The sequence below is a fragment of the Otolemur garnettii genome, unplaced genomic scaffold (assembly GCF_000181295.1).
Source record: "Otolemur garnettii isolate 467f Iridium unplaced genomic scaffold, OtoGar3 scaffold00129, whole genome shotgun sequence".
In the NCBI taxonomy this organism is placed as follows: domain Eukaryota; kingdom Metazoa; phylum Chordata; class Mammalia; order Primates; family Galagidae; genus Otolemur; species Otolemur garnettii.
In genome coordinates this window covers 3,269,900-3,291,929 of record NW_003852524.1, presented here as the reverse complement: position 1 = coordinate 3,291,929, position 22,030 = coordinate 3,269,900, and the positions used below count along the sequence as shown (strand labels likewise).

At 39.3% G+C, this 22,030-nt stretch overlaps 1 protein-coding gene across 34 annotated transcripts in view; it reads right to left on the bottom strand.

The window, feature by feature from the left end:
- The window catches only part of ANK2 (ankyrin 2), a 654,255-nt gene that overhangs the window by 305,184 nt on the left and 327,041 nt on the right, over positions 1-22,030 (bottom strand). For 13 of the 34 annotated variants that reach the window (XM_023518147.1, XM_023518152.1, XM_023518162.1 and 10 more), the window contains exon 1: positions 15,341-15,735. The exons of the other annotated variants lie outside the window; for them this stretch is intronic. In XM_023518147.1, coding sequence (XP_023373915.1) covers positions 15,341-15,424 — 84 coding nt within the window. In that variant the 5' untranslated portion in view covers positions 15,425-15,735. Of the gene's footprint in view, positions 1-15,340; positions 15,736-22,030 lie in introns of those variants that run through there. 34 annotated transcript variants of the gene reach the window in all.

The following is a 22,030-nucleotide window of genomic DNA, read 5'->3' as shown; positions in this document are numbered from 1 at the left end:
TTCTTATTTTAATAATGACTATTAGCAAACTTTATCTTACCTGCAATGTTGGCTGCTGATATGATTTAAGAGTCTTTACTAAATGATAACCAAATGCTATAATTTAAGACATGTAGTCAATTATGTAAATTCTTTTTCCATTTTTTGGCAGCATAAAACACACACACACAGAATAAGTAAATATATACATGCTATATATGTACACACACAGAGAATACATACATTTGTAACACATAAATATATGTAGTATATATAAGCACATGTATACATATACATGTACATACATTCTACTGGATGTTATTTTTACATAATTTCATATTCAGTTTTAGAATTTTAGATTCAAAATAGATATTACATTGCAGAACTTGAACTTTTAGTTAGCTGTAACACAGACACTTGTCATCTGTCATCTGAATTGGTATTAGCACTTCTTTTTCTCAAGGTCATTTTAGGTCAACAGACATAATTACTTGTTATCATGATAGGTCAAGGGAAAATAATCAGATTAGTACTGTAGGGTAGAAAGAAAAACAAAATATTAATCCTTTCATTAAATATCAGAGCTATATAGCCCTAAACTTACCGGGCAAATAGTCAATCAAGGTTTACTATACAGTTGGCATTGAACAGGTGTAAGTGTATATCCCATGAATCAGAACGTTGAACGATATTGCCAGCTATATCTGCCTAAGTATGAATCACTCCTGTAATGGTATTATTTGCATCAAAAATATCCTTGGAGGTCCATGTTGGACCTCACATTCTCAATTTACTGGCTGATTCACAATTGTCCACTTCTGCAGTTCATGAAGTATTTGATAACCCCTGCTAAACTGCAACTTTTCAGAATGTTACAAAAAGGTACAGAAAATATCTGATATGAATACACTATGGAAGAGCAATACATATTCATGCAAAAATACTCAAGCAAATTCAAAGAATATAATGAGATCCAAACTCATAGGTCCACTAATCACCCTGAAATAAATTTGAGACACCAATAGTAAAAATTCCAGAAAGCGCATCACATTACTTTAATTTTAAAATACTGAACTGAAATTTACATAACATTTGAATTGTAGATTAGGCCGTCATGATAGTCTGTGCCCGACCCTTCACTCCTGAGTTGGAACATGATACTGCCATGATACATCCTGACATACATGGGTAAAAATATCCAAATCTACCTTAGAGGAAAGAAGCCTGAGGGTATGGGCATTTGAAAATTTAATTTAAGGCTTCTAAATTAGTGACTTTGCTTTAGACCAGACTCTAAAAGCTGTAGAGGGCATGGCATTAGGTTTTTAGAATGAGGATAATGCATTATAAAAATTTGCTATGGCAATAGCTATAATGAAGATACTTTAAATATTCAGGCAAATATAAACTGAACTATGGTTATGTCTATTTTTTTTAAAGCCCAACATTTATGGGCCTCTGCTAATAGTATCATCTCTGAAACTCAAAATAATCCATGTGTGTGTGTAGAATTATTGTTTTATAGGCAGCTCATGAAAAGTTAACTTCTAATAGCCTTTTTTAAAAAGAAAAATTAATTTTTCTGCAAAGGAAAAAATACTTTCATTCAGCTCACTGTTTTCAAATGTGGATGAGTTCCAAATAAAATTTCAAAAAAAAATAAAGATAAAGTCATCCCTTAAAATTATTGCTAGGAAGAACCAATCAGGGGCAAAACATCACTTTTCCATTAGGTGATGGCCAGTGATTTGGAAAATTATTCCAACAGTAGTTCTTTATCTGATCAAGGTACTCTGCCAGTTTGACCTGGGATATATTGAGTAATACATTACCTACTCAGCAGGTTATTGTGAAGATAAAATTAGATAATCCACATAGAACTCAACGCAATGACTAGTAAATGTATATATTAATCTCCCACACATAACCTGTTGCTGGTGCTCAAGAACTGCCTTCCCAAATTAGGCATGGAAGCCACTGGGGGTAGGGTCATCCAGATGGAACAGACCTCCTCCCTGCTCAAAAAAACAATGTTTAACATGCAAGGTTCTACATGGGCCAGTAGACAAATGCCCGATTGCCCCATGTAACAGGCCAATCACACCTACCAATGCTTTAGCAACTGGAAAGAAGTCCCTGCTGTGTAATGAGATTATGGAGCACATGATAGATTAATGACCTTTTGAATGAGGACAAGAAACATGAACTCACTAACAAGTTTCCCCTTTATACTGGAGAGGCTACACTAAAGGGTGTCAGCGTCTGAGAAAAATAGTGGACGTGCAGATGGAAATTCCAACGTATAAAGCTTCATTCTTCAGTGTTCCACAGCCAAGGCTGAGAACTCGCATCTGCCTTGAGTATTCTGAAAGCAGTGAATAATTTTAGTCAACAACTACATAGAAAATATTTCCCTGTTTGGATTTATATTTCTGTTTTGAACTATATTTGAAAAACAATCAATCAAAATCATTTTAAAATGCATTGACCAATCCACAAAAGCATACTACTAAAATGGGTTTGGGAGTTAAACTAAAGCCTTATTTCTTTAATTCTCAATCCTCCTTTAACTGTGTAAAACATTTAATAACCCCTACTAAACCATCTGGGTAACGTAACCATAGAATAATATGCTACCTGCTCATCAGATTATTAAGAAGATAAAATTAGATAATCTATACAGAACTCAGCACAATGACTAGTATGTGTATGTACTAAGCTCTCAATATATATTAACTATTGTTTATTAGTACTAGTAAAAAATACTATTCTAATGGGATGAATTATTTTTCCAAAAGAAGAATTTTTTTATAATTAAATCATTCAGTTTATTGAACAAAACAGTTTATTTGAACAAGTTTGATTGAGGTAAATTTCACACAAAGCCACAGACCTCTGTTTTACTTTCATTACACTGGTATTGCTACTCCCTGTATGGACCATCTATAGTAAAAAGGACCAGAATTCCTTCTCACATTTAGGAGATAAGTATTAGTTATTTGGGGATAATCTCAACACATAAATATGTATCCATAGAATATCTTTTTTTTAAGAGCATGTTAGTTTCAGTAACGCAGTTGGGTTGGCAAACATCTAGCAGTATTCTTGTGCTGGGCCAGTTTGATCAGTTATTTTCTGCAATTAAGAATGAAGTCCATGCCTTTGAGAGTCCATGAAGATAATTGGCTTGTTTGGCATAATGGTGGCTAGATAGCACGATGCCCTAAATAGCTAAGCAATTCAAACCAAAACACAATCACAGCTGGGCCCGGTGGCTCATGCCTATAATTCTAGCACTCCGGGAGGTCGATGCGGGTGGACTGCCTGACCTTACAAGTTTGAGACCAGCCTGAGCAAAAGTGAGACCCCATCTCTACTAAAAAATAGGAAAGAAAAAAAAACTGAGGCAAGGAGATTGCTTGAGCCCAAGAGTTAGAGGTTGCTGTGAACTATGACGCCACAGCACTCTACCCAGGGTGACAGCTCGACGCTCTATAAGAAAGAAAGAGAGAGAAAGAAAGAAACACAGTCACTACTCATCCGCAAACCTCAATATATGGACTTATTCTGGGTCTCAGAGTATAGCAATGTGTTTCTTAGGAACCTTTTATTAATGTTATTCAAATGTCATTTTCAAAATAATTTAAAATTATAAAGACAAATGGTTAATTCATTGTCTTTTCATTCTCACTGCTATAAATCATAAGCAGTGTGGAAAGTGCTGCCAATTTCTGAATTCCCAAAGTACGGTCTCTGCACTTTGAGGACTGAGTATTGGAACAGAAGAATGACCTCTGAGTAGGATGCTTTATCCACCATTATGATAACTCTCTCTTCTTCATGCTGAATGAAATGGATTCTTATAGGCTACTACACAGTCTTTTTTGAAAAACTTTTTGACACAAATGATAATATGTACTAGATCATGCTAAGTTTGAATTACATAGACAGTGATTAAATACATTTACTGTAGTCCATGGCAACCTCATACACATAAATTCACACGTAAATCTAGTGTTTTGAGTTTGACAGATTCAAGAGAGTACTTGAATTTATTGTGTCAACTATATAGAAAATAATATACAATTATGCCAGGTTGCACACAATCTAAAAGAGACTTGATGGAATGTAAAAAAAGTTAAAGCAGACTGCTATCATCTGAATTTCTGTGGCCGCTCAAATCTCCACATTGATTATTAAAGTTGGAACCAACTGCTGAGCCCACGTGTGGACAGAGGGAAGTAAAATTCCTGAGACATCAAGTGGGGGAGGGGAGGTGCAAAAACCTACCCAATGGGTATGATGAACATTATTTGAGTCACAGGCATACCTATAGCCACAACTCAACCATTACAAAAGTGATCCATGTAACAAAACATGTGTACCACCTTAATATTTTGAAATTTAAAACATTTCTATGTTGAAACCTAATCACAAATGCCATAGTGTTAGGAGGTCTTTGGGAAGTGATGATGCCATGAGGGCAGATTCATTGTGAATGGGAATAGCGGCATTACAAGAGAGGCCCCAGAGACCTGCCTTGCCTCTGCCACCATAGGAGGACACAGCAAGAAGCCATTACCTCAGAACCTTGAGAGATAAATTTCTGTTGTGTGCAAGCTACCCAGTCTAAAGCATTTTGCGACACCAGCCCCAGAGCATTAAGACACAGGCACACTAACGTAGTAAGATGAACATTTCTACTGGTTCTAATGAAATCTCTGAACTACTAAAATAGTGTAAAGTGTCTATACTTATTCTAGTATTTTTTTCTTTTTCTAATGTTCATTTCAAAATATTGACCATTGGCTGTATTGGCACCCCTCTGTGCAATGATGACCAGATAGTGCTATAAAGTAAGAGAGGGAAGCGTCCTGCCACCACACTCTTGGAATCCAGGCAAACATTTAGAACATTTGAGAATGGGATTCTTTGGGGATAAGCATTAAACGAATCAAGAACTGAGATCTTGACAGAAAATACCAACTTTCTCATGTCTAATTCTCATAATGCCTTAATTTACCTTAAGTTTCCATGATTTTTTAAATTAGAACACCCCATCTAAACTGGCTCAAGTTGACACATAGAAATATTTATCATTAACAAAATTGTTAAAGATCAACATTATAGGAAATTATGACTTTATTACATTAAAATACTTATAAAAAGGTATTGCTTACTAGCACTGAGCAAAACATCCTAGGATAGTTCACAATTTATCTTCAGTTTCTTCAAACTTGCTTTTTGTTGTTGTTTGTCTTTTAGAGACAGAGTCTCACTTTGATACCCTTGGTAGAGTGCTATGGCATCATAGCTCACAGCAACCCCAAACTCTTAGGCTCAAGCAATCCTCTTGCCTTGCCTCCTGAGTAGCTGGGACTACAGGCACCCGCCACCAAGCCTGGCTAGTGTTTCTTTCTTTCTTTCTTTCTTTCTTTCTTTTTTAGAGATGAAGGCTTCTCACTCTTGCTCAGGCTGATCTTGAACTCATGAGCTCAAGGAATCCACCCTCCTTGGCCCCCCAAAGTGCTAGGAATACAGACATGAACCATTGCGGCCAGCCCCTTTTCAAACTTTCAATATCAATACAAACCCTAATTCTTAGCTCTTGTTTCTACAGTTTTACCATTAAAACACCCCCCTTACTTCTTTCTCTTTAACTATGAGTGCTCTTTAAATTGACAGTGGCTATAATTGTTCTTATTCTGTGGGTAGAAAGCTAAATGCAGTCATAAGTAAATGACTGGCTACTGGTCACTCTGCCTGCCCGTGGCAATGGACAAAAAAACAAGACTGTGCACAGAAACCTGTGGCCAGACTGGGAAATGAAAATGAGAGGAAAGTCATGGATTTCTCAGTCACAGATCTGAAAATCCATCCGATGATCTAGAGAAAACTCAAAACTCTGCCAGCAAAGTGGGCTAACAACACTGTTAGTATATGTAATGTAATAGTAATATAACATCATTATAACAGATAGGCTGCACTTTGCCGTGTTTTTCTGAGCACACAGATGTTTTTGGCCCAAACATCCAGGAAAACACCCCTTGAGAAAGTGGCTGGCTCAGCCAGGAGAGACATCTGGGGAGGGTTAACGCTTCCCTAGGAAACGTGCAGCTCACAGCTCTCCGCCAGCTACCTACCCTGTGAAGGCTGCCCCTTCCCTCTCTCCCCAGAGCTCTTCTCTCCCCACCACACGGGAGGATGCTGCAGCTGGTGTCACGGGAGCTTCTGAGCCACTCAGCAGGGAGGAAGCCAGGCGGGTCAGGCTCTTGGTTTCCTCTCGTGCAGCCAAGCCTCTCCCCCTACACTGCTTCAGCCGGCCTTGCCAGGCCCTCCACCATTCCCTCCCCTAATCACCATGCTCAGCAGAGTCCAGAGGGGCTGCTCCCACCAGAACCCAGATCGTCCCAGACTAGAAGAACCTCATGTGCCCAGTGGGCCTATGTTGGAGGGGAATGGAGGGTGCAGGAGACTTGCTGGGCTCCCCACTCCCTACTTGTACTACCCGTGTCTAATGCACATCCTTATTTTTCCTTCAAAATTTGGCAACGGAAGTGAACATTATAGATGGCAAAATACAGTAACCCAAAGAGAAAATCCATTTCTCAACCAACATGCAAAGTCTTACGAGTTCCTGTATAAATGTTCTACATCAGTGGTTCTCAACCTTCCTAACTGCCACATTGTTGCAAATGGAAAAGGGGGGTCACGACCCACAGGTTGAGAACCGCTGTTCTAATAATTACAATCCTGCGTTATCCCTACCAACATCTCTTTGGGTAAAGAAAGGCTGATTTATTTTAATAATTTCAAAAAGTGCCTATCCCTACAGCTAGCTTGTTAATTTGGAGGTTTATTTATTGAAATTTACTATTGACTATGGAAATAATTTATAAACACAAATACAAGGTTGGACAATTAAGTTCACAAACTCATCCTTGAAAAGGCATTACATACTTCATTGCTGAATATCATCACTACGGTCCCCCTCAAGGTTCTCCCCTTGGGAAGCTATGCGCTGAAGCCAGCACCTAGTCCAACCTTCAAAGAAATTCTGGAACTCTTTTCTTGGAATGGCCGTTGGAACTGTCTATTGTACAAGGTCTGAAAATCAAGTTTGTGAACTCATCCTAGAAAAAGTGCTACATACCTCATTGCTGAATATCACTATGGTCACCAATAATAATCATATTATCATTACCTGGAATATGTGTGAGTATGCTTCTCACATTTCTCTGGCTTACTCACTACTATCATCACTATTTAAACTGCCCACTTTATGGCCACCATGTATATGAGTCAAGGCTTCATAGGCAAAATAAGCGATTAAAGAGCTCTGTGCTATAGGAGGACACAGAATAAGTCTCCAGAACAAGAGAGATTCCAAAATGTAAGTCTGGAGCTAACCAAGCCTCAGAACATAAGGACCACTAGGTCAGAGTTCACCCACAAAATGTCTGGCTCTGAACTGCAGCAAATCTTTCAACATTTCCCTAATCTTCAGTGTAACTTGGAATTATATGGCTGAGGCTGCTCCTCCCAGATTGTCTGCGTATCCCCTTTATTCAGACTCGAGCCTTAGCCATAATTCAGAGGTCTGCACTATTTCTCAGCCACTCATGGGGCTTACCGTTTTCACAAAATCACACTGATCTCTTGTCCTTCTGTAGAATTTATTTGTGGCAATGCACAACAAAATACAGTAGAACCTCCCCATATTGGCCCCCTCCTTGAGTTGACTCAAGGTTCATAGACTGGACATGCACCACATATACAATGGAAGTCCTCATGTTGACCACCTCCATAGATCGACAAGTTTGTTACAGTTCCTGGGATGGTCATTTTACAGAGTTGATTATTATTAAGAATGATAATATTATGATCACCTAGAATATGTGTAAGTATACTCATAACATTACTCTGGATTGCTCATTACTTTTCTCATGGACAGAAATGTCTGTTTGGATTATAAGTTCCACAAAAGTAACAATCATTGAGTCTTAGCCCGGCAATGATACCTAACCATCCTAGACACTCAGCAAACCAATACCAAAATTGTTGAATTGAGGGAACTTTCCTATGCATTTGGCAGAAACATCTAAATTAAACTGAGTAAAACAAGCTGATTTTTACAAACTGAAGCTCATTAAACAAATGTTAGAAATCAAGGTCGTTGTCTTAATGAGTACAAACATAAATTAGTGTGTGGAAGAAGATGATCGCTGTCTGCAATTTCACAGAAAACGTGAATAAAAACCAGGTCTGATGACTAAGAAGGTGCTCGCCTTCTCAATTTAAATATAATATTAATTAGAACAAATTATACCATGTCCTTTCAGCTTTTTAAATTGACCCTTCCTCAGGGTTGGCAAGTATGCATAGATTTCAAAAAAAAAAAATCTATCATATTTATTATACTTGGTCCCCAGTAAAAAGTAATTTTTTTCTATCAAAAGATAGTTTCATCTGATAGCAATCCTGATTCTGCCCTATCAAGCAAAAGGAAATTTAAATGGTAACTTTATTTGTTGTGATGAATCCTGCCAGCGTCCAGTAAGTTAAAAATAGGCAGAGATTTTATTTCTGCTGCTAACAGAAATTAGAACAGAATTTAAACAGGGAGGAAATAAAGCTGTAAGCATATAATCAGGACAAGAAAGAACCAAATGCAGATTGAAATTTTAAGTCCATTTTAATATGCAATCAAATGTCTTTTTAGTAACTATCAAGAAGGAAAAAGAAACCTCAAACCCTTCAGAAAAAAATTTCTGAAAAAGAACCTTTAGTGGAATAATTGCAGATGTCCCCCCCTCATTTGCAGGTGACAAATGAGATAGGTTCTGTCGGTTTGTGTTTAAGCTGAACTTGTATGTAAGTTGGAACAGGTGCATTTACCTATTGCCTGTAACAGGTTCCAATCATTAGTGTGAATCACATGACATCTGGGTATTTGTAACTTGGGGACTTACCGTGATATCTGCCATTCATAAACGTGAGTTGTAAGTCAGATGTTTGTAACTCAGAGCCTGCCTGTACTATGAATATCACCCTAACAAAGATTCCTCAGGGAATAATTAGAGCTGGGGTTGTGAAAGCATAGTGAGTGACCTTTGTGCTTTGGCTTTATTTATCATGCCAAAACCAAACAGAAATACCTATTTACTTACTTTTTTGTTCCATCCATTTTTTTGTGGACTTTCAAAATCCAGTATGTCGTCTACACAGATTGAGAGAAACATCTATACCAACATATCACAAAATACGACGGAAGCAAAGGAGACAAAAGACGGGTGCCACTCAGGAGAGCACTACAGATAACACGACAGGAGGCACTTTTACAAGATACTCCCACAGATCCGAGTGGGCATTCTGAAAAATGGGATCGACTGATGAAAAGTTGGCACAACACTGGGAAAAGGAAGCAGGAGGCTATCTCAGCAGAAGTCAACCAAGGAAGCTTTGCAGGAAACACAGACGAGGAGCTCAGAACCCAATCTCCCCGGGAGAAATGGCTCCAAACATGTCAACTCTTGAATAGCAGGAAAAATGTCTTTCATCTCCTCAGCATCATCTCTACAAAAAGTCTCTGCGTCTCTGACTGCTCATCTATAAAATGAGCGTGATTTTGAAGGTTAATGAGATAGCATTTGTAGAGCAATCCTAGATTCCAAACGTAAATGTAAGACAGAAAAAAAAATGCTATTTTCCTGTGTCATGGCTGCCATCACCTAGACTTAAAATCAATGTGAGAACCAAGTCATAATCCAACACTATCTGATAGAATTTACAGATTTTCCTAAGATAACTCAGCTTCATGCTTGCTGACCATGTCTACGAAAGAGTTGGGACCATATAAAAGTTCCCAAAGTTAAGATTAAAAACAATCGATCTCACGGAGACAGAGTGTGGAGTGATGGTTATCAGAGACTAGCAAGGGTATGAGGAAGGGAGGATGAAGTGGGGATGGTTAATGGGAGGTGGTAAGAAACAACAACAATATTTGATAGCACAGCAAAGGGACTAGAATCTACAGTAAGTTAGAGTATACTTTAAAATACTAAAAAGTTGGAATTGGAATATTCCTACCACAGAGCAATGTTAAATGGTTGAGACAAATGGATACCTCGATTGCCCTGATTTGATTAATGTACATTGTATGCCTGTCTCAAAACATCACTTGTACCCTACAAACATATACAACCATTATGTTCCTTAATAACTAAAAATTAAGAATTTTCTTAAAGCTCTCCAAAGGTTCTGATACAGTAGGTCTGAAGTGGGTCTTAAGAATAGAATTCTCCTAGCAGGCAACTTATGTAATTCTGGTAGTAGGTTAACAGACAGCATTTTGAAAAACCCCACTCTAATAAGGGTATTCCAGGATAATTTAGCTATTATTAACACACGAAATTACCAGTGAAAGAATCAGTAGCACACAGGTGGTCAGATAGAAACAGGGAGACGGAGACAGGAAGAAAGTCACAGAATACCAGGTTGTAAGGGATTTTTCCATCCAAAAAAAAAAAAATTTCATCATCCCTGACAGATGGCCATTGTAAATACCTTCAGTGATGGGGAATTGCTGTCTTCAGGCAACACATGCTATTTTGGGTTAGAAATTGATATTAAAAGGGCAAATTCTAAGTTATCTGGAAGACTAAAGAAATAGGGATACTATTCAGGATGAATTACACATGGAAAACTTTCTAGATTTGACTGAACTACATAAAATATCAACATTAAATTCAAAACTAATTTGCAAGACTATTTGAACATTCAAATGTTGGATCTGCTACTTGATTCCACTAAAAAAGCCATGCTTTCTTTGGCTGCTGTAAAAATAAACCTTTTAATATATCTCTCATTCACATTTCCATGGTGCAACATTTCAACCACACATCTGGCAACACTTTCATCTATTTAGGCAGTGGCAAGTAAACAGAAAATATATATGTATGTGTGTGTATGTATATATATTCATGAGCATTTCAAAGTACTGGTTGTATGAATTTCATACTATATTTTGGTTACATACCAAAATATATTCTGCAAATGATCATGAATATTTTAATGGTCCAAATCAGAGCATCTTCTTTTTTTTTTTTTTTTGCAGTTTTTGGCCGGGGCTGGGTTTGAACCCACCACCTCCGGCATATGGGGCTGGCGCACTACTCCTTTGAGGTAGAGGTGCTGCCCAAGCATCTTCAATGAATACAAGGTATCCTACAAATCCATTTCATCCCACTACTTTGTTGAAAACAATAGTGTTTATATTTTATATTTATCTTTATATAGTTGTTCCATCAAATGAGAAAACCAATAATTAAACCATTTATTTGCTCCATAATGTTTTAGAAAAACTCACAAGCCCAGTGATTGCAGATGGCTACCACCTGCGATTGATGCTTGGGCATGTTTTTTTAAAGGCTTCTGTAGCCCCTTCTATCACATCTATCTTGCCATGTTGTTGGTACAGAACTGGAAGGTAGGTGGAGCTTCACACTTACATATGGTCCTGGATTATCTTAATCTAATCTGCCAACATATTGTGTGGAATAAGAAGTTTTTATAGCGTTGTCTGGATTTTGAAGAGGCTCAAAACTCTCTTACGCTGACATTATTTCACATAGATTCCAATCTTCTTTGTAGTTCAGGATTCTAGCTGAGAATTAGAGCAGCCCCCATGTCCTCTTCCCACACCACTAGAAGAAGGTGAACCTGGCGCTGCGCCTTGGGCAGTATTTGTTCCTATGTGATAACTGGGCCCACAGGAAACCTGGTGGAAGTATTAGAGGAAGAAGGTTTCTATGAATACGTTAGCAATGTCACTCTCTACAATTTGTTGTCCTTGGACACTAAAGAGCATCCAGTAACAAATGAGTTGTTCTCTCCCCAAAGGTATCACTTGTGTTCAAGCTTGAGACAGAGAACAGCAGCTGCTGACATTCAAGAGCTGCCCTAGCACCATCACGGATGCCTTGGGCCTCAATTGAACATAAACAATTTCACAGGGTGTCAGCCTCAGACAAGGTCACTCTGTGACCATGATGGAGCAAAACAGAAGTGGCACCGCTCCCTTATCACGTCTGAACACAGACAAAACACGGACAATGTCCAAGCCATAAAATACCAAAACACCAAACATCCCCCTCTCTTTGCCAAATGAGATTGCTGCTTCTTTACCAATTACGGCTTCGTGTTAACACTCTAGCCTGCCCTCCTGTGGACAAGATTTCCTGGGATACACAATCATGGAATTGTTCTTGCTTTCTGACAGGACCTCGGGCAGAGCCAGCCCCTACCCTCTTGGACCCTCTTCTAAATTACAGGAGCAAAGTCTGAGTTTTGTGAATTCTTTCTGGCAACTCCTTTCTGAGGTGTTCTGGGGTTCTCCAAGATGTACAGCAAAGAGCCCAGTGTATTCAGCCACAAGTGTATATGCCTGGTGTTTTTTTGAGTGAAGGGCACTAACAAGCCAGTTTCAGAAGCCAAAATAGACAGTCTTTAAAAAAGCTGAAAGAATTTCTATCCTCAACATGCTCGCTAAGATTCTGATATAAATAAACTCTGCCTTGAGCTTATTTTCTCACAGGGCAGGTCTGTGGCAAAAGAACCTTTAGTTCTGTCCTTCAGAAGAACTACTTCTGTGAAGAATAGACAAGCGGCCCATCTGTTATCTGTTTACTAGAGGTAGAGGCATGTTTTCAAGGAATGTGATTCAGCACAATAGCTCTACACTCTGGCCACAGTGAACTTGGTGGTCCCTGGTGCCAGATGTTTACCTACAGCTGAGTTGAGGTGAACCTCAGAAGAAAAACAACTGAATTCATGTGCCATTGACTTTGCTCTGAGCTTTTCTTTTCTCAGATCTTGCCTTTATTAGGGATGTTTCTCTCTTGATTATTATTTCTTCCTTTGGCACATTTCATGGTCTGGTTTTTAAACATGAAAACTTAAGTTGCCTATTGTGCAAAACGATGTGAAACAGTCCTGTAAAAGGTGGAGTACATTTACGTAAGTCTCAATAATTTGTAGGAGATTAAAAGTTTCCAATTATAGCGCGTAACTTTTGCCATTTTGAAAAATTACTACTAGTCTTCGTAAAGCGCCCACATTGCGTGCTGTCATTTCTGTCTCTCTCAAAAATAGACACAGATTTTTCTCCTAAAAAGCTTATTCCAATAAAAACTTCCATGTAAGAAAACAGTAATAACACCTAAAAACTATGGCCATCAACTATAAATACTATTTGAATAAAGATACTATTCAAAAAAAATTTTAACACATTATTTCTGATCCTCACAAAATACACAAAAGGTGTATAGAATATATATATATATATATATCATTACTCAGGTCTTAAAGACGAGCATGTGTGTGACAGAAAGTAAATGACAGGCTGCAAACATATTAAAGGGTGGAACGAAAACTCAAAAATTCTTATGTCCGACCTGATAAGTTGAGGGATGAGTGTGTGTACATGTGTATCTGTCCCCTACTCTGTCATGGAATTAATATTTTTTCAAGAGCAATTCCTTGTAGGCAAAATTATGTTTAACACTGACTATTGACGGTGTTGTAATAGCTCGTTTAATGCATGTCTCTGTATGCCCAAACACACACACAGTCAAAACTTGCTGTGGATTTTTATCATTCTGCAAGTTTGGAAAAGGACTTAGTCCTAAAATAAATTTGTTTGAGAAAATGGAGCTTAAAAATGTGATAGTTATGATACAGGATGTTTTGTTGTCTCTGCCCCCTCAAATATTTTTAAATGGCTTTGGCTGTATGAATGTAATATCACCACTCAGAGCTTAAAATCTCCTCGAGACACATTCTCCCCCCCCACCCCACCCCGCCCGTAGGAGTCTTGAGTATACTGTCGCTAAAGCAATCCAAGGACTTCAGAGAGAAATGAAGAGAATTTTGAAATGATAACATGGATTAAAGCAAAAATTCCTTTTTCTTTACTGTCCCCTCTCTCTTATTCTCTCCCCCTCACTCTTTTCTATTTGCTTTTTTTTTTTTATTAATGTTGATCAGTTACCTAACACTCTATGAAAATGTCCTTAAGGGTTAGGGGATCCAAAGGACATTCCACCAATGCTCCTGCCTGCCCTGAGTTATCCTTTTCCCTTTTCTTACATTGCATCACTATCTTCAGGCTATTACTAAAAAATTGTCGCATGCTTATTTTTATCAAATTGCATGACACCATGTAAACATACTACTCCCTTGTTTGTTGATACCATGATCTTTTAAATATCGAAGGTTTCAAATTACTTAAAATTTTTTAGACAATGAGACGTTTAGCACATGAGACATCTATAATTTTGACACACAATGCAACTTCATCAGCAACATAAAAACTATTCATTTGTTCATGTTTATTATTTTTGTATTCTGCTCATTCAAATCCAAAGCCATCTAACACTGGAAGCCATTTATGTAAGAATCATTTCCAAAATCCCACCCATGTTCTTGCGCCAGGAAATAAGTGGATTTCAGGAGAATTTATTTTTCAAGCGCCTCTTTCAGAGGTGGGGCTCAGAGAGCTCCTGAAGCTGCAACAGTTTACCGGAAGGAGTCAGGCCATAAAGAAAGAAGTGCTAGCACTGGGTGGGGCTGAATAGTTTGCATCTTTTCCCACTGTTTCTCGCTGCTATCATTTCCATGAAAAGCAAGAATCTGAACATTTATGCCAGAGTAAGAAATGCTACAGACTGCTTTGTGTGCCCAACACCCCCCCACCCCATCATATCATTAGCTGTTTATTTTTAATCATTAAAAGAACTACCACACTGATGTCTGGGCAAACTGCAAGGCAGCTAAGTAAACCAAGGAATATCATACAGGGTATGATATTCTCCTGTCAAAACAGCCTTTTCTCCTTAGGAAAAATACACTGAGCGTGGAAGCAAAGGCATTTGCTGTCCAGCCATCTCAAGATCAACACCAAGCAAACACATCTGGCCCCAAACCTGCCTTTGCTTCACAATGCACCTTGCTTAACAATCTTCTTTTCAAACTCACTCACTGTAAAAATAAGAGGACTCTCTCTGGACCCAGTTAACATCAGAGCATCCATCAGGGGCTCCAGTCATCAATAATCCGCATGCTGAACACACCTTATCTCTGTCCACTTCGCCAGGCTCTGGTCAATGTATCCATTATGAACCCTGCTTCCTTTACTATGCTCAGAAGGCAGCAGTTTGCACCTGCCTCTTTAAAAAGCAAGGTTTGGCACTGCTATAGTCTATAGCTACTCAAAATGCTCCCCGGTTTCCATAGCCTCACTGATGTGACAGGCTCGCACACACGTATTTATATACAAGCATTCCTAATTCTGACCATTTACCTTTTTGGGTCTTTTTCTTCTCTGACTACTGCCGTTGAACTTCTCTCCACTGTCGCTTTTCTGAGCTGCGTCTTCGTTTATCATTTTGAACAGTTTCGGAAGAAAATAGCTCTGCCATCAAAGCCTGCCGCCTGTGCAGACCACTAGCAAGTGTGCACTTACTGGAGGAAGGCAGGAGGAGGAGGGGTGGGGAAGGGGCGCGCACTGGGAGGGTAAGGACGGTGACGTTGCCATGGCAGCAGCTGCCACAACTGTTTATCTGACTGCATTGTTAAATCTGATTCAACCAATTACCATCGGGGACCAGTTACAATGAAGAAAGCCTTGAAAACAGAATGCCAGGGACTCAGATGATTTGGAGACTCTGCTGGTTGGTTTCTGACACACCCTTGATACGATCAGCTCTCAACCCACACACAAAACCTGTGCTTAATTTTCTTCCCGCAGGTACTCCGACACGGACAGACACCATGCATAAGGAGAAAACTACAACGTTCTTGAATGTGTCTCTGAACCTGAAGAGGTACATTTCAGCCATTCAAGAAGCCACTTACGGAAAAGCATTGGCTACAGTGAATATGAGAAAGCTACATTTTTGAGATGCTATTCAGTTGATTGAAAATTATAATCCTTTAAAATCCTGCTTGAGAAAGACTTCTGTGCTAAAACCTTGAGAACAGCTTCTCCCTCCATCAGGTCATACAGACCCCTCCTCCCTCCGTGCCTTCTCTGCACTGTCTGACGGGGCACCTGTAACACCACATTGCACAACTGCACAGCTACTCAACTGTTTTTTCTTAATAGGCAGAGAGTGACTTCAGTCCGGGAATAGAGTGTGTGTGTGCCCGTGAGTGTATGTATGTGTTGCGGGTGTGTGTGTGTCTGCATGGGGAGAAATCATTGAATTTTTCAGAACCAAGCATGATTCATGATCCATTAAAGGCAGCTACTCAAGGTTTGATAAATATGTAAGACACAAGGGGTAGTACAAACATAAGGAACCAGTGGCATTGGAACATTTGATAACTGATCTTAAAAATGTTCTTAACCTAATATTCTCTATTGACTGATAAATAAAACACAATCCCTGCTGTAAGAAGCATAGAATATAAAGTTCTGGACTTTTTGGTAAGAAAAAAAAATGGGTTGTTTTTAGAGTCGGAAACCCAGTTTCACGTATTGGATCATGGTGGCCACGTTTGTATATTTAAACATATGAAATGGTGAATGCAAGCCCAATATGTTTATACCAATACACATATCGCTTTTCCTAGAAATCCTTATCTACTTGCCTAGAGAATGACTGTAATGTATAAAAATACTTAGAAATATTAAGCATTACTCAGTAACGATAGAGTTAAGATTAAGCCAATGCAATAATGTAAATCCATGTACTCTGAGAAGTGAAAGCATCTATGTAGATGTGTTGCTATTGTTAATCTTGTTATTATTACAAAATGTAGACGGTTTGTACTCAGAAAAGCCTGCCTTAATGGTATTTCTCACATGAAAATGACTGGCCCTGCTGGGAACTACCTTTCTACCAGACATAGCAACAAAAATCTACTGTCTTTGCCCAGGGCTATTAGGATAGCGTGGTCTCTCTCTCTCTCTGCCTTACCACCCCGAGACCCTTGCCATGTCCTCCTCTCGAGCCTGCCCTGTCTTTCTGCTTTCCACTCCCTCCACCCTCCTTCCATTTCAGCACACATGCCCCACTAATTCTGTCCTCCTACCACGCCTCAGTGATACCCCCCAAGGGATCACTGCAGCAAAATCCTGCAAGGACGTCTGCAAAAGCTTCCAGAAGCCCAACTCCCCTTGTTTTCCAAGGCCTCACCCAAATCCCAGTGATCTCCCCCACACTCGGACTTTCCTCCCACAAACCCCTCATTCATTCCCTCCCTTCACCCCATTCTGCACCCCTTACTCAACCTTTCTTGAGAGCAGCCTCGATCTGGACACTGGATTCATTTACTCCGTGCATATTCAGTGAATGCCTATGAAGTTCGAGGCATGGTAAGCACTAAGGACCCATTCTCCTAAGCACCAGGTATAAAGTGGTGAACAAATAGGCAAAATTTTGCATTCTTGGTGCTTCTATTCCAACAGAGAAACTAGGTGGTTAAAAATAATAATAATAGTGGTAAGCGCTATGGGGAAATAAATTAGAATAGGGAGTGACGGGGAGAGATGCTATTTTATACAAGGCACCTGGAAATGCTCTCTAGAAATCTGAATGAAGTGAGAGACCAAATCAAGCAATTATCTGAAAGAGGACCATTCTAGGCAAAGAGAACAGCAGTTAAAGGTCCTGAGATGAGGAATTGGGGGCAAAAATATTGAAGAAACTATGCTGCCACCAAGAGAAACAATTGGACTTATAGAGAAGACACGCTATTAACATTCTTCATTCTCAGCTGCAGTCAGATTGTGTTTTTAATCAAGGGCTTCGGTAACCAATTAATAATGTAATCATTGACTTTGCATCACCTCTGCGATTTAAATTGAAAGCAAATAAACTTCCTATTTCACCAGTTTATGAATTAGTAACTCCTGATTACATTCACACGGCCTCTTACAACAGTGTCTTCTCTGCCAACATTCAACTATGTAATATTTGTCTCTAAATACTCAGATGTAGGCCTCTAACTTTGACCATCTGCCATAACCTCTGGCCACCTGGTGTTTGTCTTTGTTCTGCTATAGCAAAATACCTGAAACTGTGTGAACTATAAATAAAAGAGATTTTTTTTTTCACAGTGCTAGAGACTGGGAAGTCTAAGATGGAGGCACCAGCAAGTTCATTGTCTGGTAAGGCCCAATCTTTTCTTCCAAGGTGGGGCCCTGAACACTGCACATAGCAGAGGAGCAGAAGGGGATAAAAGAGGACCTGGCTGGTTCCCTCCAGCCCTTTTATGAGGTCACTTATCCTGTTCATGAAGTCCCCCTCATGACTTAATCACCCCCTAAAGGCCCCAGCCCAAATGCAATCGCAATTTAGGTTAAGTTTCAACAAGAATTTTCCAGGGGACACAAACATTCAAAATACAGCAGCATTCTTCTGGAATATTAATATATTTAAACTTTTACACAACGCATGTTCTTTATAGAATGAACAGTGTTGCAAAAATTCCAGCATAATCACATGGATATAAACATGTACATTCAATGAAAATCTCAGCCAGTATATAAAGTGAACAGGTGCTGGTAGTGTGACATCAATCACAACATCAGAAACTCTTCACTTTCTATTCTAATAGCACAGATTCTGGTGGGCATGTCCCTGGCTGGACACTAAGCCCCTTGGGGGTGGGATTAATGTCTATCAAGACTTGTAACTGCCTAATACAGTGCATGGCGCAAAGGCAGCATCTAGGAGCTATTTTTAAATGCAGCAAAGAAACATTTTCAGTACTTACCATGAGTTTATACTACGGTTAAACTTCCAGGGAGTAGATTTTTTCTTTCTTAGATTTTCTTTAATTTCGTGTACTTTCTGATATGTAGGAGCTATACACAATTTTGAATAAGATTTTGAAACATACTTAAGAAATGGAGTTGCTACAAAGTTAGCAATGACGATAATACCTTTGTAAAGCACTTTATAATTTAGAAATCCTTCTTTTGGGCTCCTAAGATGGAAGCTCCATGAGAACAGAGACCTTGTTCTTCTCGTCGTTCTCATTTCTATATCCTGATCACTCTTAACAACGCTGGCAGGTGACAGATACTCAGGAAACATTCAGTGACTTCAGAAGACTCTCACAGCCACACAGGGAGGAGGTTAATATCAGTCACAGTACAGGTGAGAAAACTGATATAAAAAGTAGTTTTGGTGACTTGCCCAAGGTAACAAAGTTCATAAGACTACGTCCTTAAGTTCTTCTGATTTGAAGGCCATTGTTCTTTTATTAAATAATGGCTGGCTTCAATGCAACGCAGCCACTTAATAAAGTATAAGGTGGGCAAAGACTGAGATAGAAAACGCCATGAGCAGAAACCACAGTCACAATGATAATGACCCAAGTAGAAAAAGGAAGAAGTCTTTATTGGTTTCACGTTAAGCACATTTTATAGAAATTGAGTTTAGAGGTGATTGTACTAATTTTAATATGCCTACTCTATTTTACTAAACCATTAGAGTTAATAGTATTATGAACTCTAATATATACTACTTTTTTTTTGAAAAATCATAACATTATTTCAATGGGATAAAGTTCCCTGAAGTATTATGTCTTAGAGGTAGATTATCTTTCAAAAGTTCATTTGTGAGTCAGAGTTGTCTTGTGTTACAAATGCATTTTTTTTTTACCCAGAAACAATGTTATAAAAGCTCATTTCTCTAATGCCTTCAAAAGGCTTTCCCACTCACTTTTACTTGTGGTGGAAAATCTTAACAACTTAACCCCGACTGCGCAGGAGTTCACCAAACCATTTTTCCTTTCCTCTTGGGCACACAGCTAGACCACTGTTGTGTGTTGAACTGTGTCCTTCTAAAAGACACGTTCACCTCCTAACCTCTAGCACCTGTGAAGGTGACCTTATTTGGAAATAGGGTCTTTGCAGATGTAATCACATTAGGATGAAGCAATGATCAATTAGGATGTGCTAACCCAATGACTGCATGTCCTTATAAGAATAGGGAAAGTCAGACATAGAGACACACAGGGAAAAGATGTCCATGTGAAGAAAGAGGCAGGAGTTGGGATGATGTAGCCGTAAAGCCATGGAGGCCAAGAACTGCCAGCAACCACCAGAAGCTACAAAGAGGCCAGGGAGGATCCTTCTGAAGATCCTTCAGAGGAACATGGCTCTGCGGACTCCTTGACTTCACAGTGTTAGCCTTCGTGAGTGTGTGAGAATAAAGTGCTGTTATTTCAAGCCACCCTTTTGTAGCACTTTGTTATGGCCACTCGAGGAAACAATTATGTTTTCCATCCTCCTTTGTAGTTAACTGCAGCCTTGAGACTCAGTGATTACCAGTAGAACGTAGGTAGAGGTATAAGCCACTCCCAAGCCCAGCTAATAAAACGCTCCCATGAGTAATCATCTGTCTTTACTCATCTGCGGGCAGAATACAGAGGCAGACATAACCAAGACAGCGGAAGTGCAAAGACTGGACAAAGCACCGTGTGGAACAGAATACCTCTGATCCCCCTCTTCTATTGACCCTCATGGACATGAGTAACTTTTTCTCATGAGAGTTTAGTCACTGAGATTGTGGTGTTGTTTGTGATAAAAGCCTATGGTAATGAACCACATCTCCTCATGTTTTTAAGGGACTACACAGTCATATTTCCAGTTAAAAATAGATGTCTCAGGATGTCTGTTATATGCATGATAATCTCAGGGCATCGACGTTCTTAGCCATTAAAAATGGATCCTGTGTCCTGTATTAAAGGATAAGAAAGGAAACCATGAGGAATCGGGGAGGGAGCAGATAAGAAAAAGAGGAAAAGAATATTGTTGGTTAGGGGCAAGTAGGACAAAGGGATGCCTGCAGGTCTGCGGGAGCACAGTTCCAGAGCAGTTTGTCCTCGTTCTTTTCCTCGTGCCTCTCTTCCCGAATAAATCCTTCCATTTCCTTCTGAGTCCAGAAGTCACTGCTCTGACCGTGGAAATCTCCCTCCTTGAGTCCCTGAGGATGACTGTTTGCCTGTCTTATAAGCAAACATATAGCCTTTTTAAGTTCTCTGAGAATTCTTTTTTTATATACCTTTGTTACTAGTGGGGGTAATGTATGACATATAAAGATAGCAAACTAAGGGAAAATTAATGTCTCAAAATTCACGGTAAAGAAGCCCCCGGTGTTTGCCGAAACGTTGCTCCTGGGCCTCAGGACCACCCTCCTCCGGCACCTTTCCTGAACCAGCAGGTGCTCTGCCCCGTCTCATTCTATAGCATTTCTTTTCCACAGAACATCTGAAAGGATTCCATCTACTATAGGGCATCCCAAAGTCACCCCTCAAGTCACCATACATAGGGAAAATGGGAAATTGTAATTAAATGTACTGTTATTTACAAAATATTCATTATAAAATTTTACAAAGTATTTTCTGCATGTTGGCCACGTCTTAGTAAAACTTTGTGTTTTATACTCCTTGGAAGCTGTGGTCCAGGCAAGAGGCCTTTTTCATTTTCTCCCCCCAGTTCCCTGTCGTTCTACATCAGCATTAGCAGGAAACTGTTCCCTCCCTCCTTGTCATCCCCCTCTTCCTGTTACCTGTGTCTTTCTCCTCTATCAGTCATTCATTCCTTTATTCATTCAACAGATATCTTTAGGGCAGCTGACTACTATATGCTGGGTCCTAGGTGAGGTGCTTAGGCTTTGCATGAACAAAATAATCTTTTTCTTTAAAGAGCTTACAATCTAAAGGTAGGGATGGGCATAGTACATTGAGTCTATTTGTAAGGGATATAGATAGTGGAAACATAAACCAGAGCACCTAACCTCATCTGAAAGAGCAGGACAAGTTGCTAAGAGAAAGTGACTTGCAAATAGAGAAGATTTGGATTAAAAATAGGAATTACCTAAATGAAAAGAAAGCTATCCAGTAGGAGTTGGGAAGAATGATCCAAGCAGAAACAAGAGCATGGGAGAATGCTCATGGTGGACAAGACGGTGGCAGTGGTGAAACTGCCCACATTGTAGCTGTACAATGGCCACTAGCTAGGTTGGTTCTGATG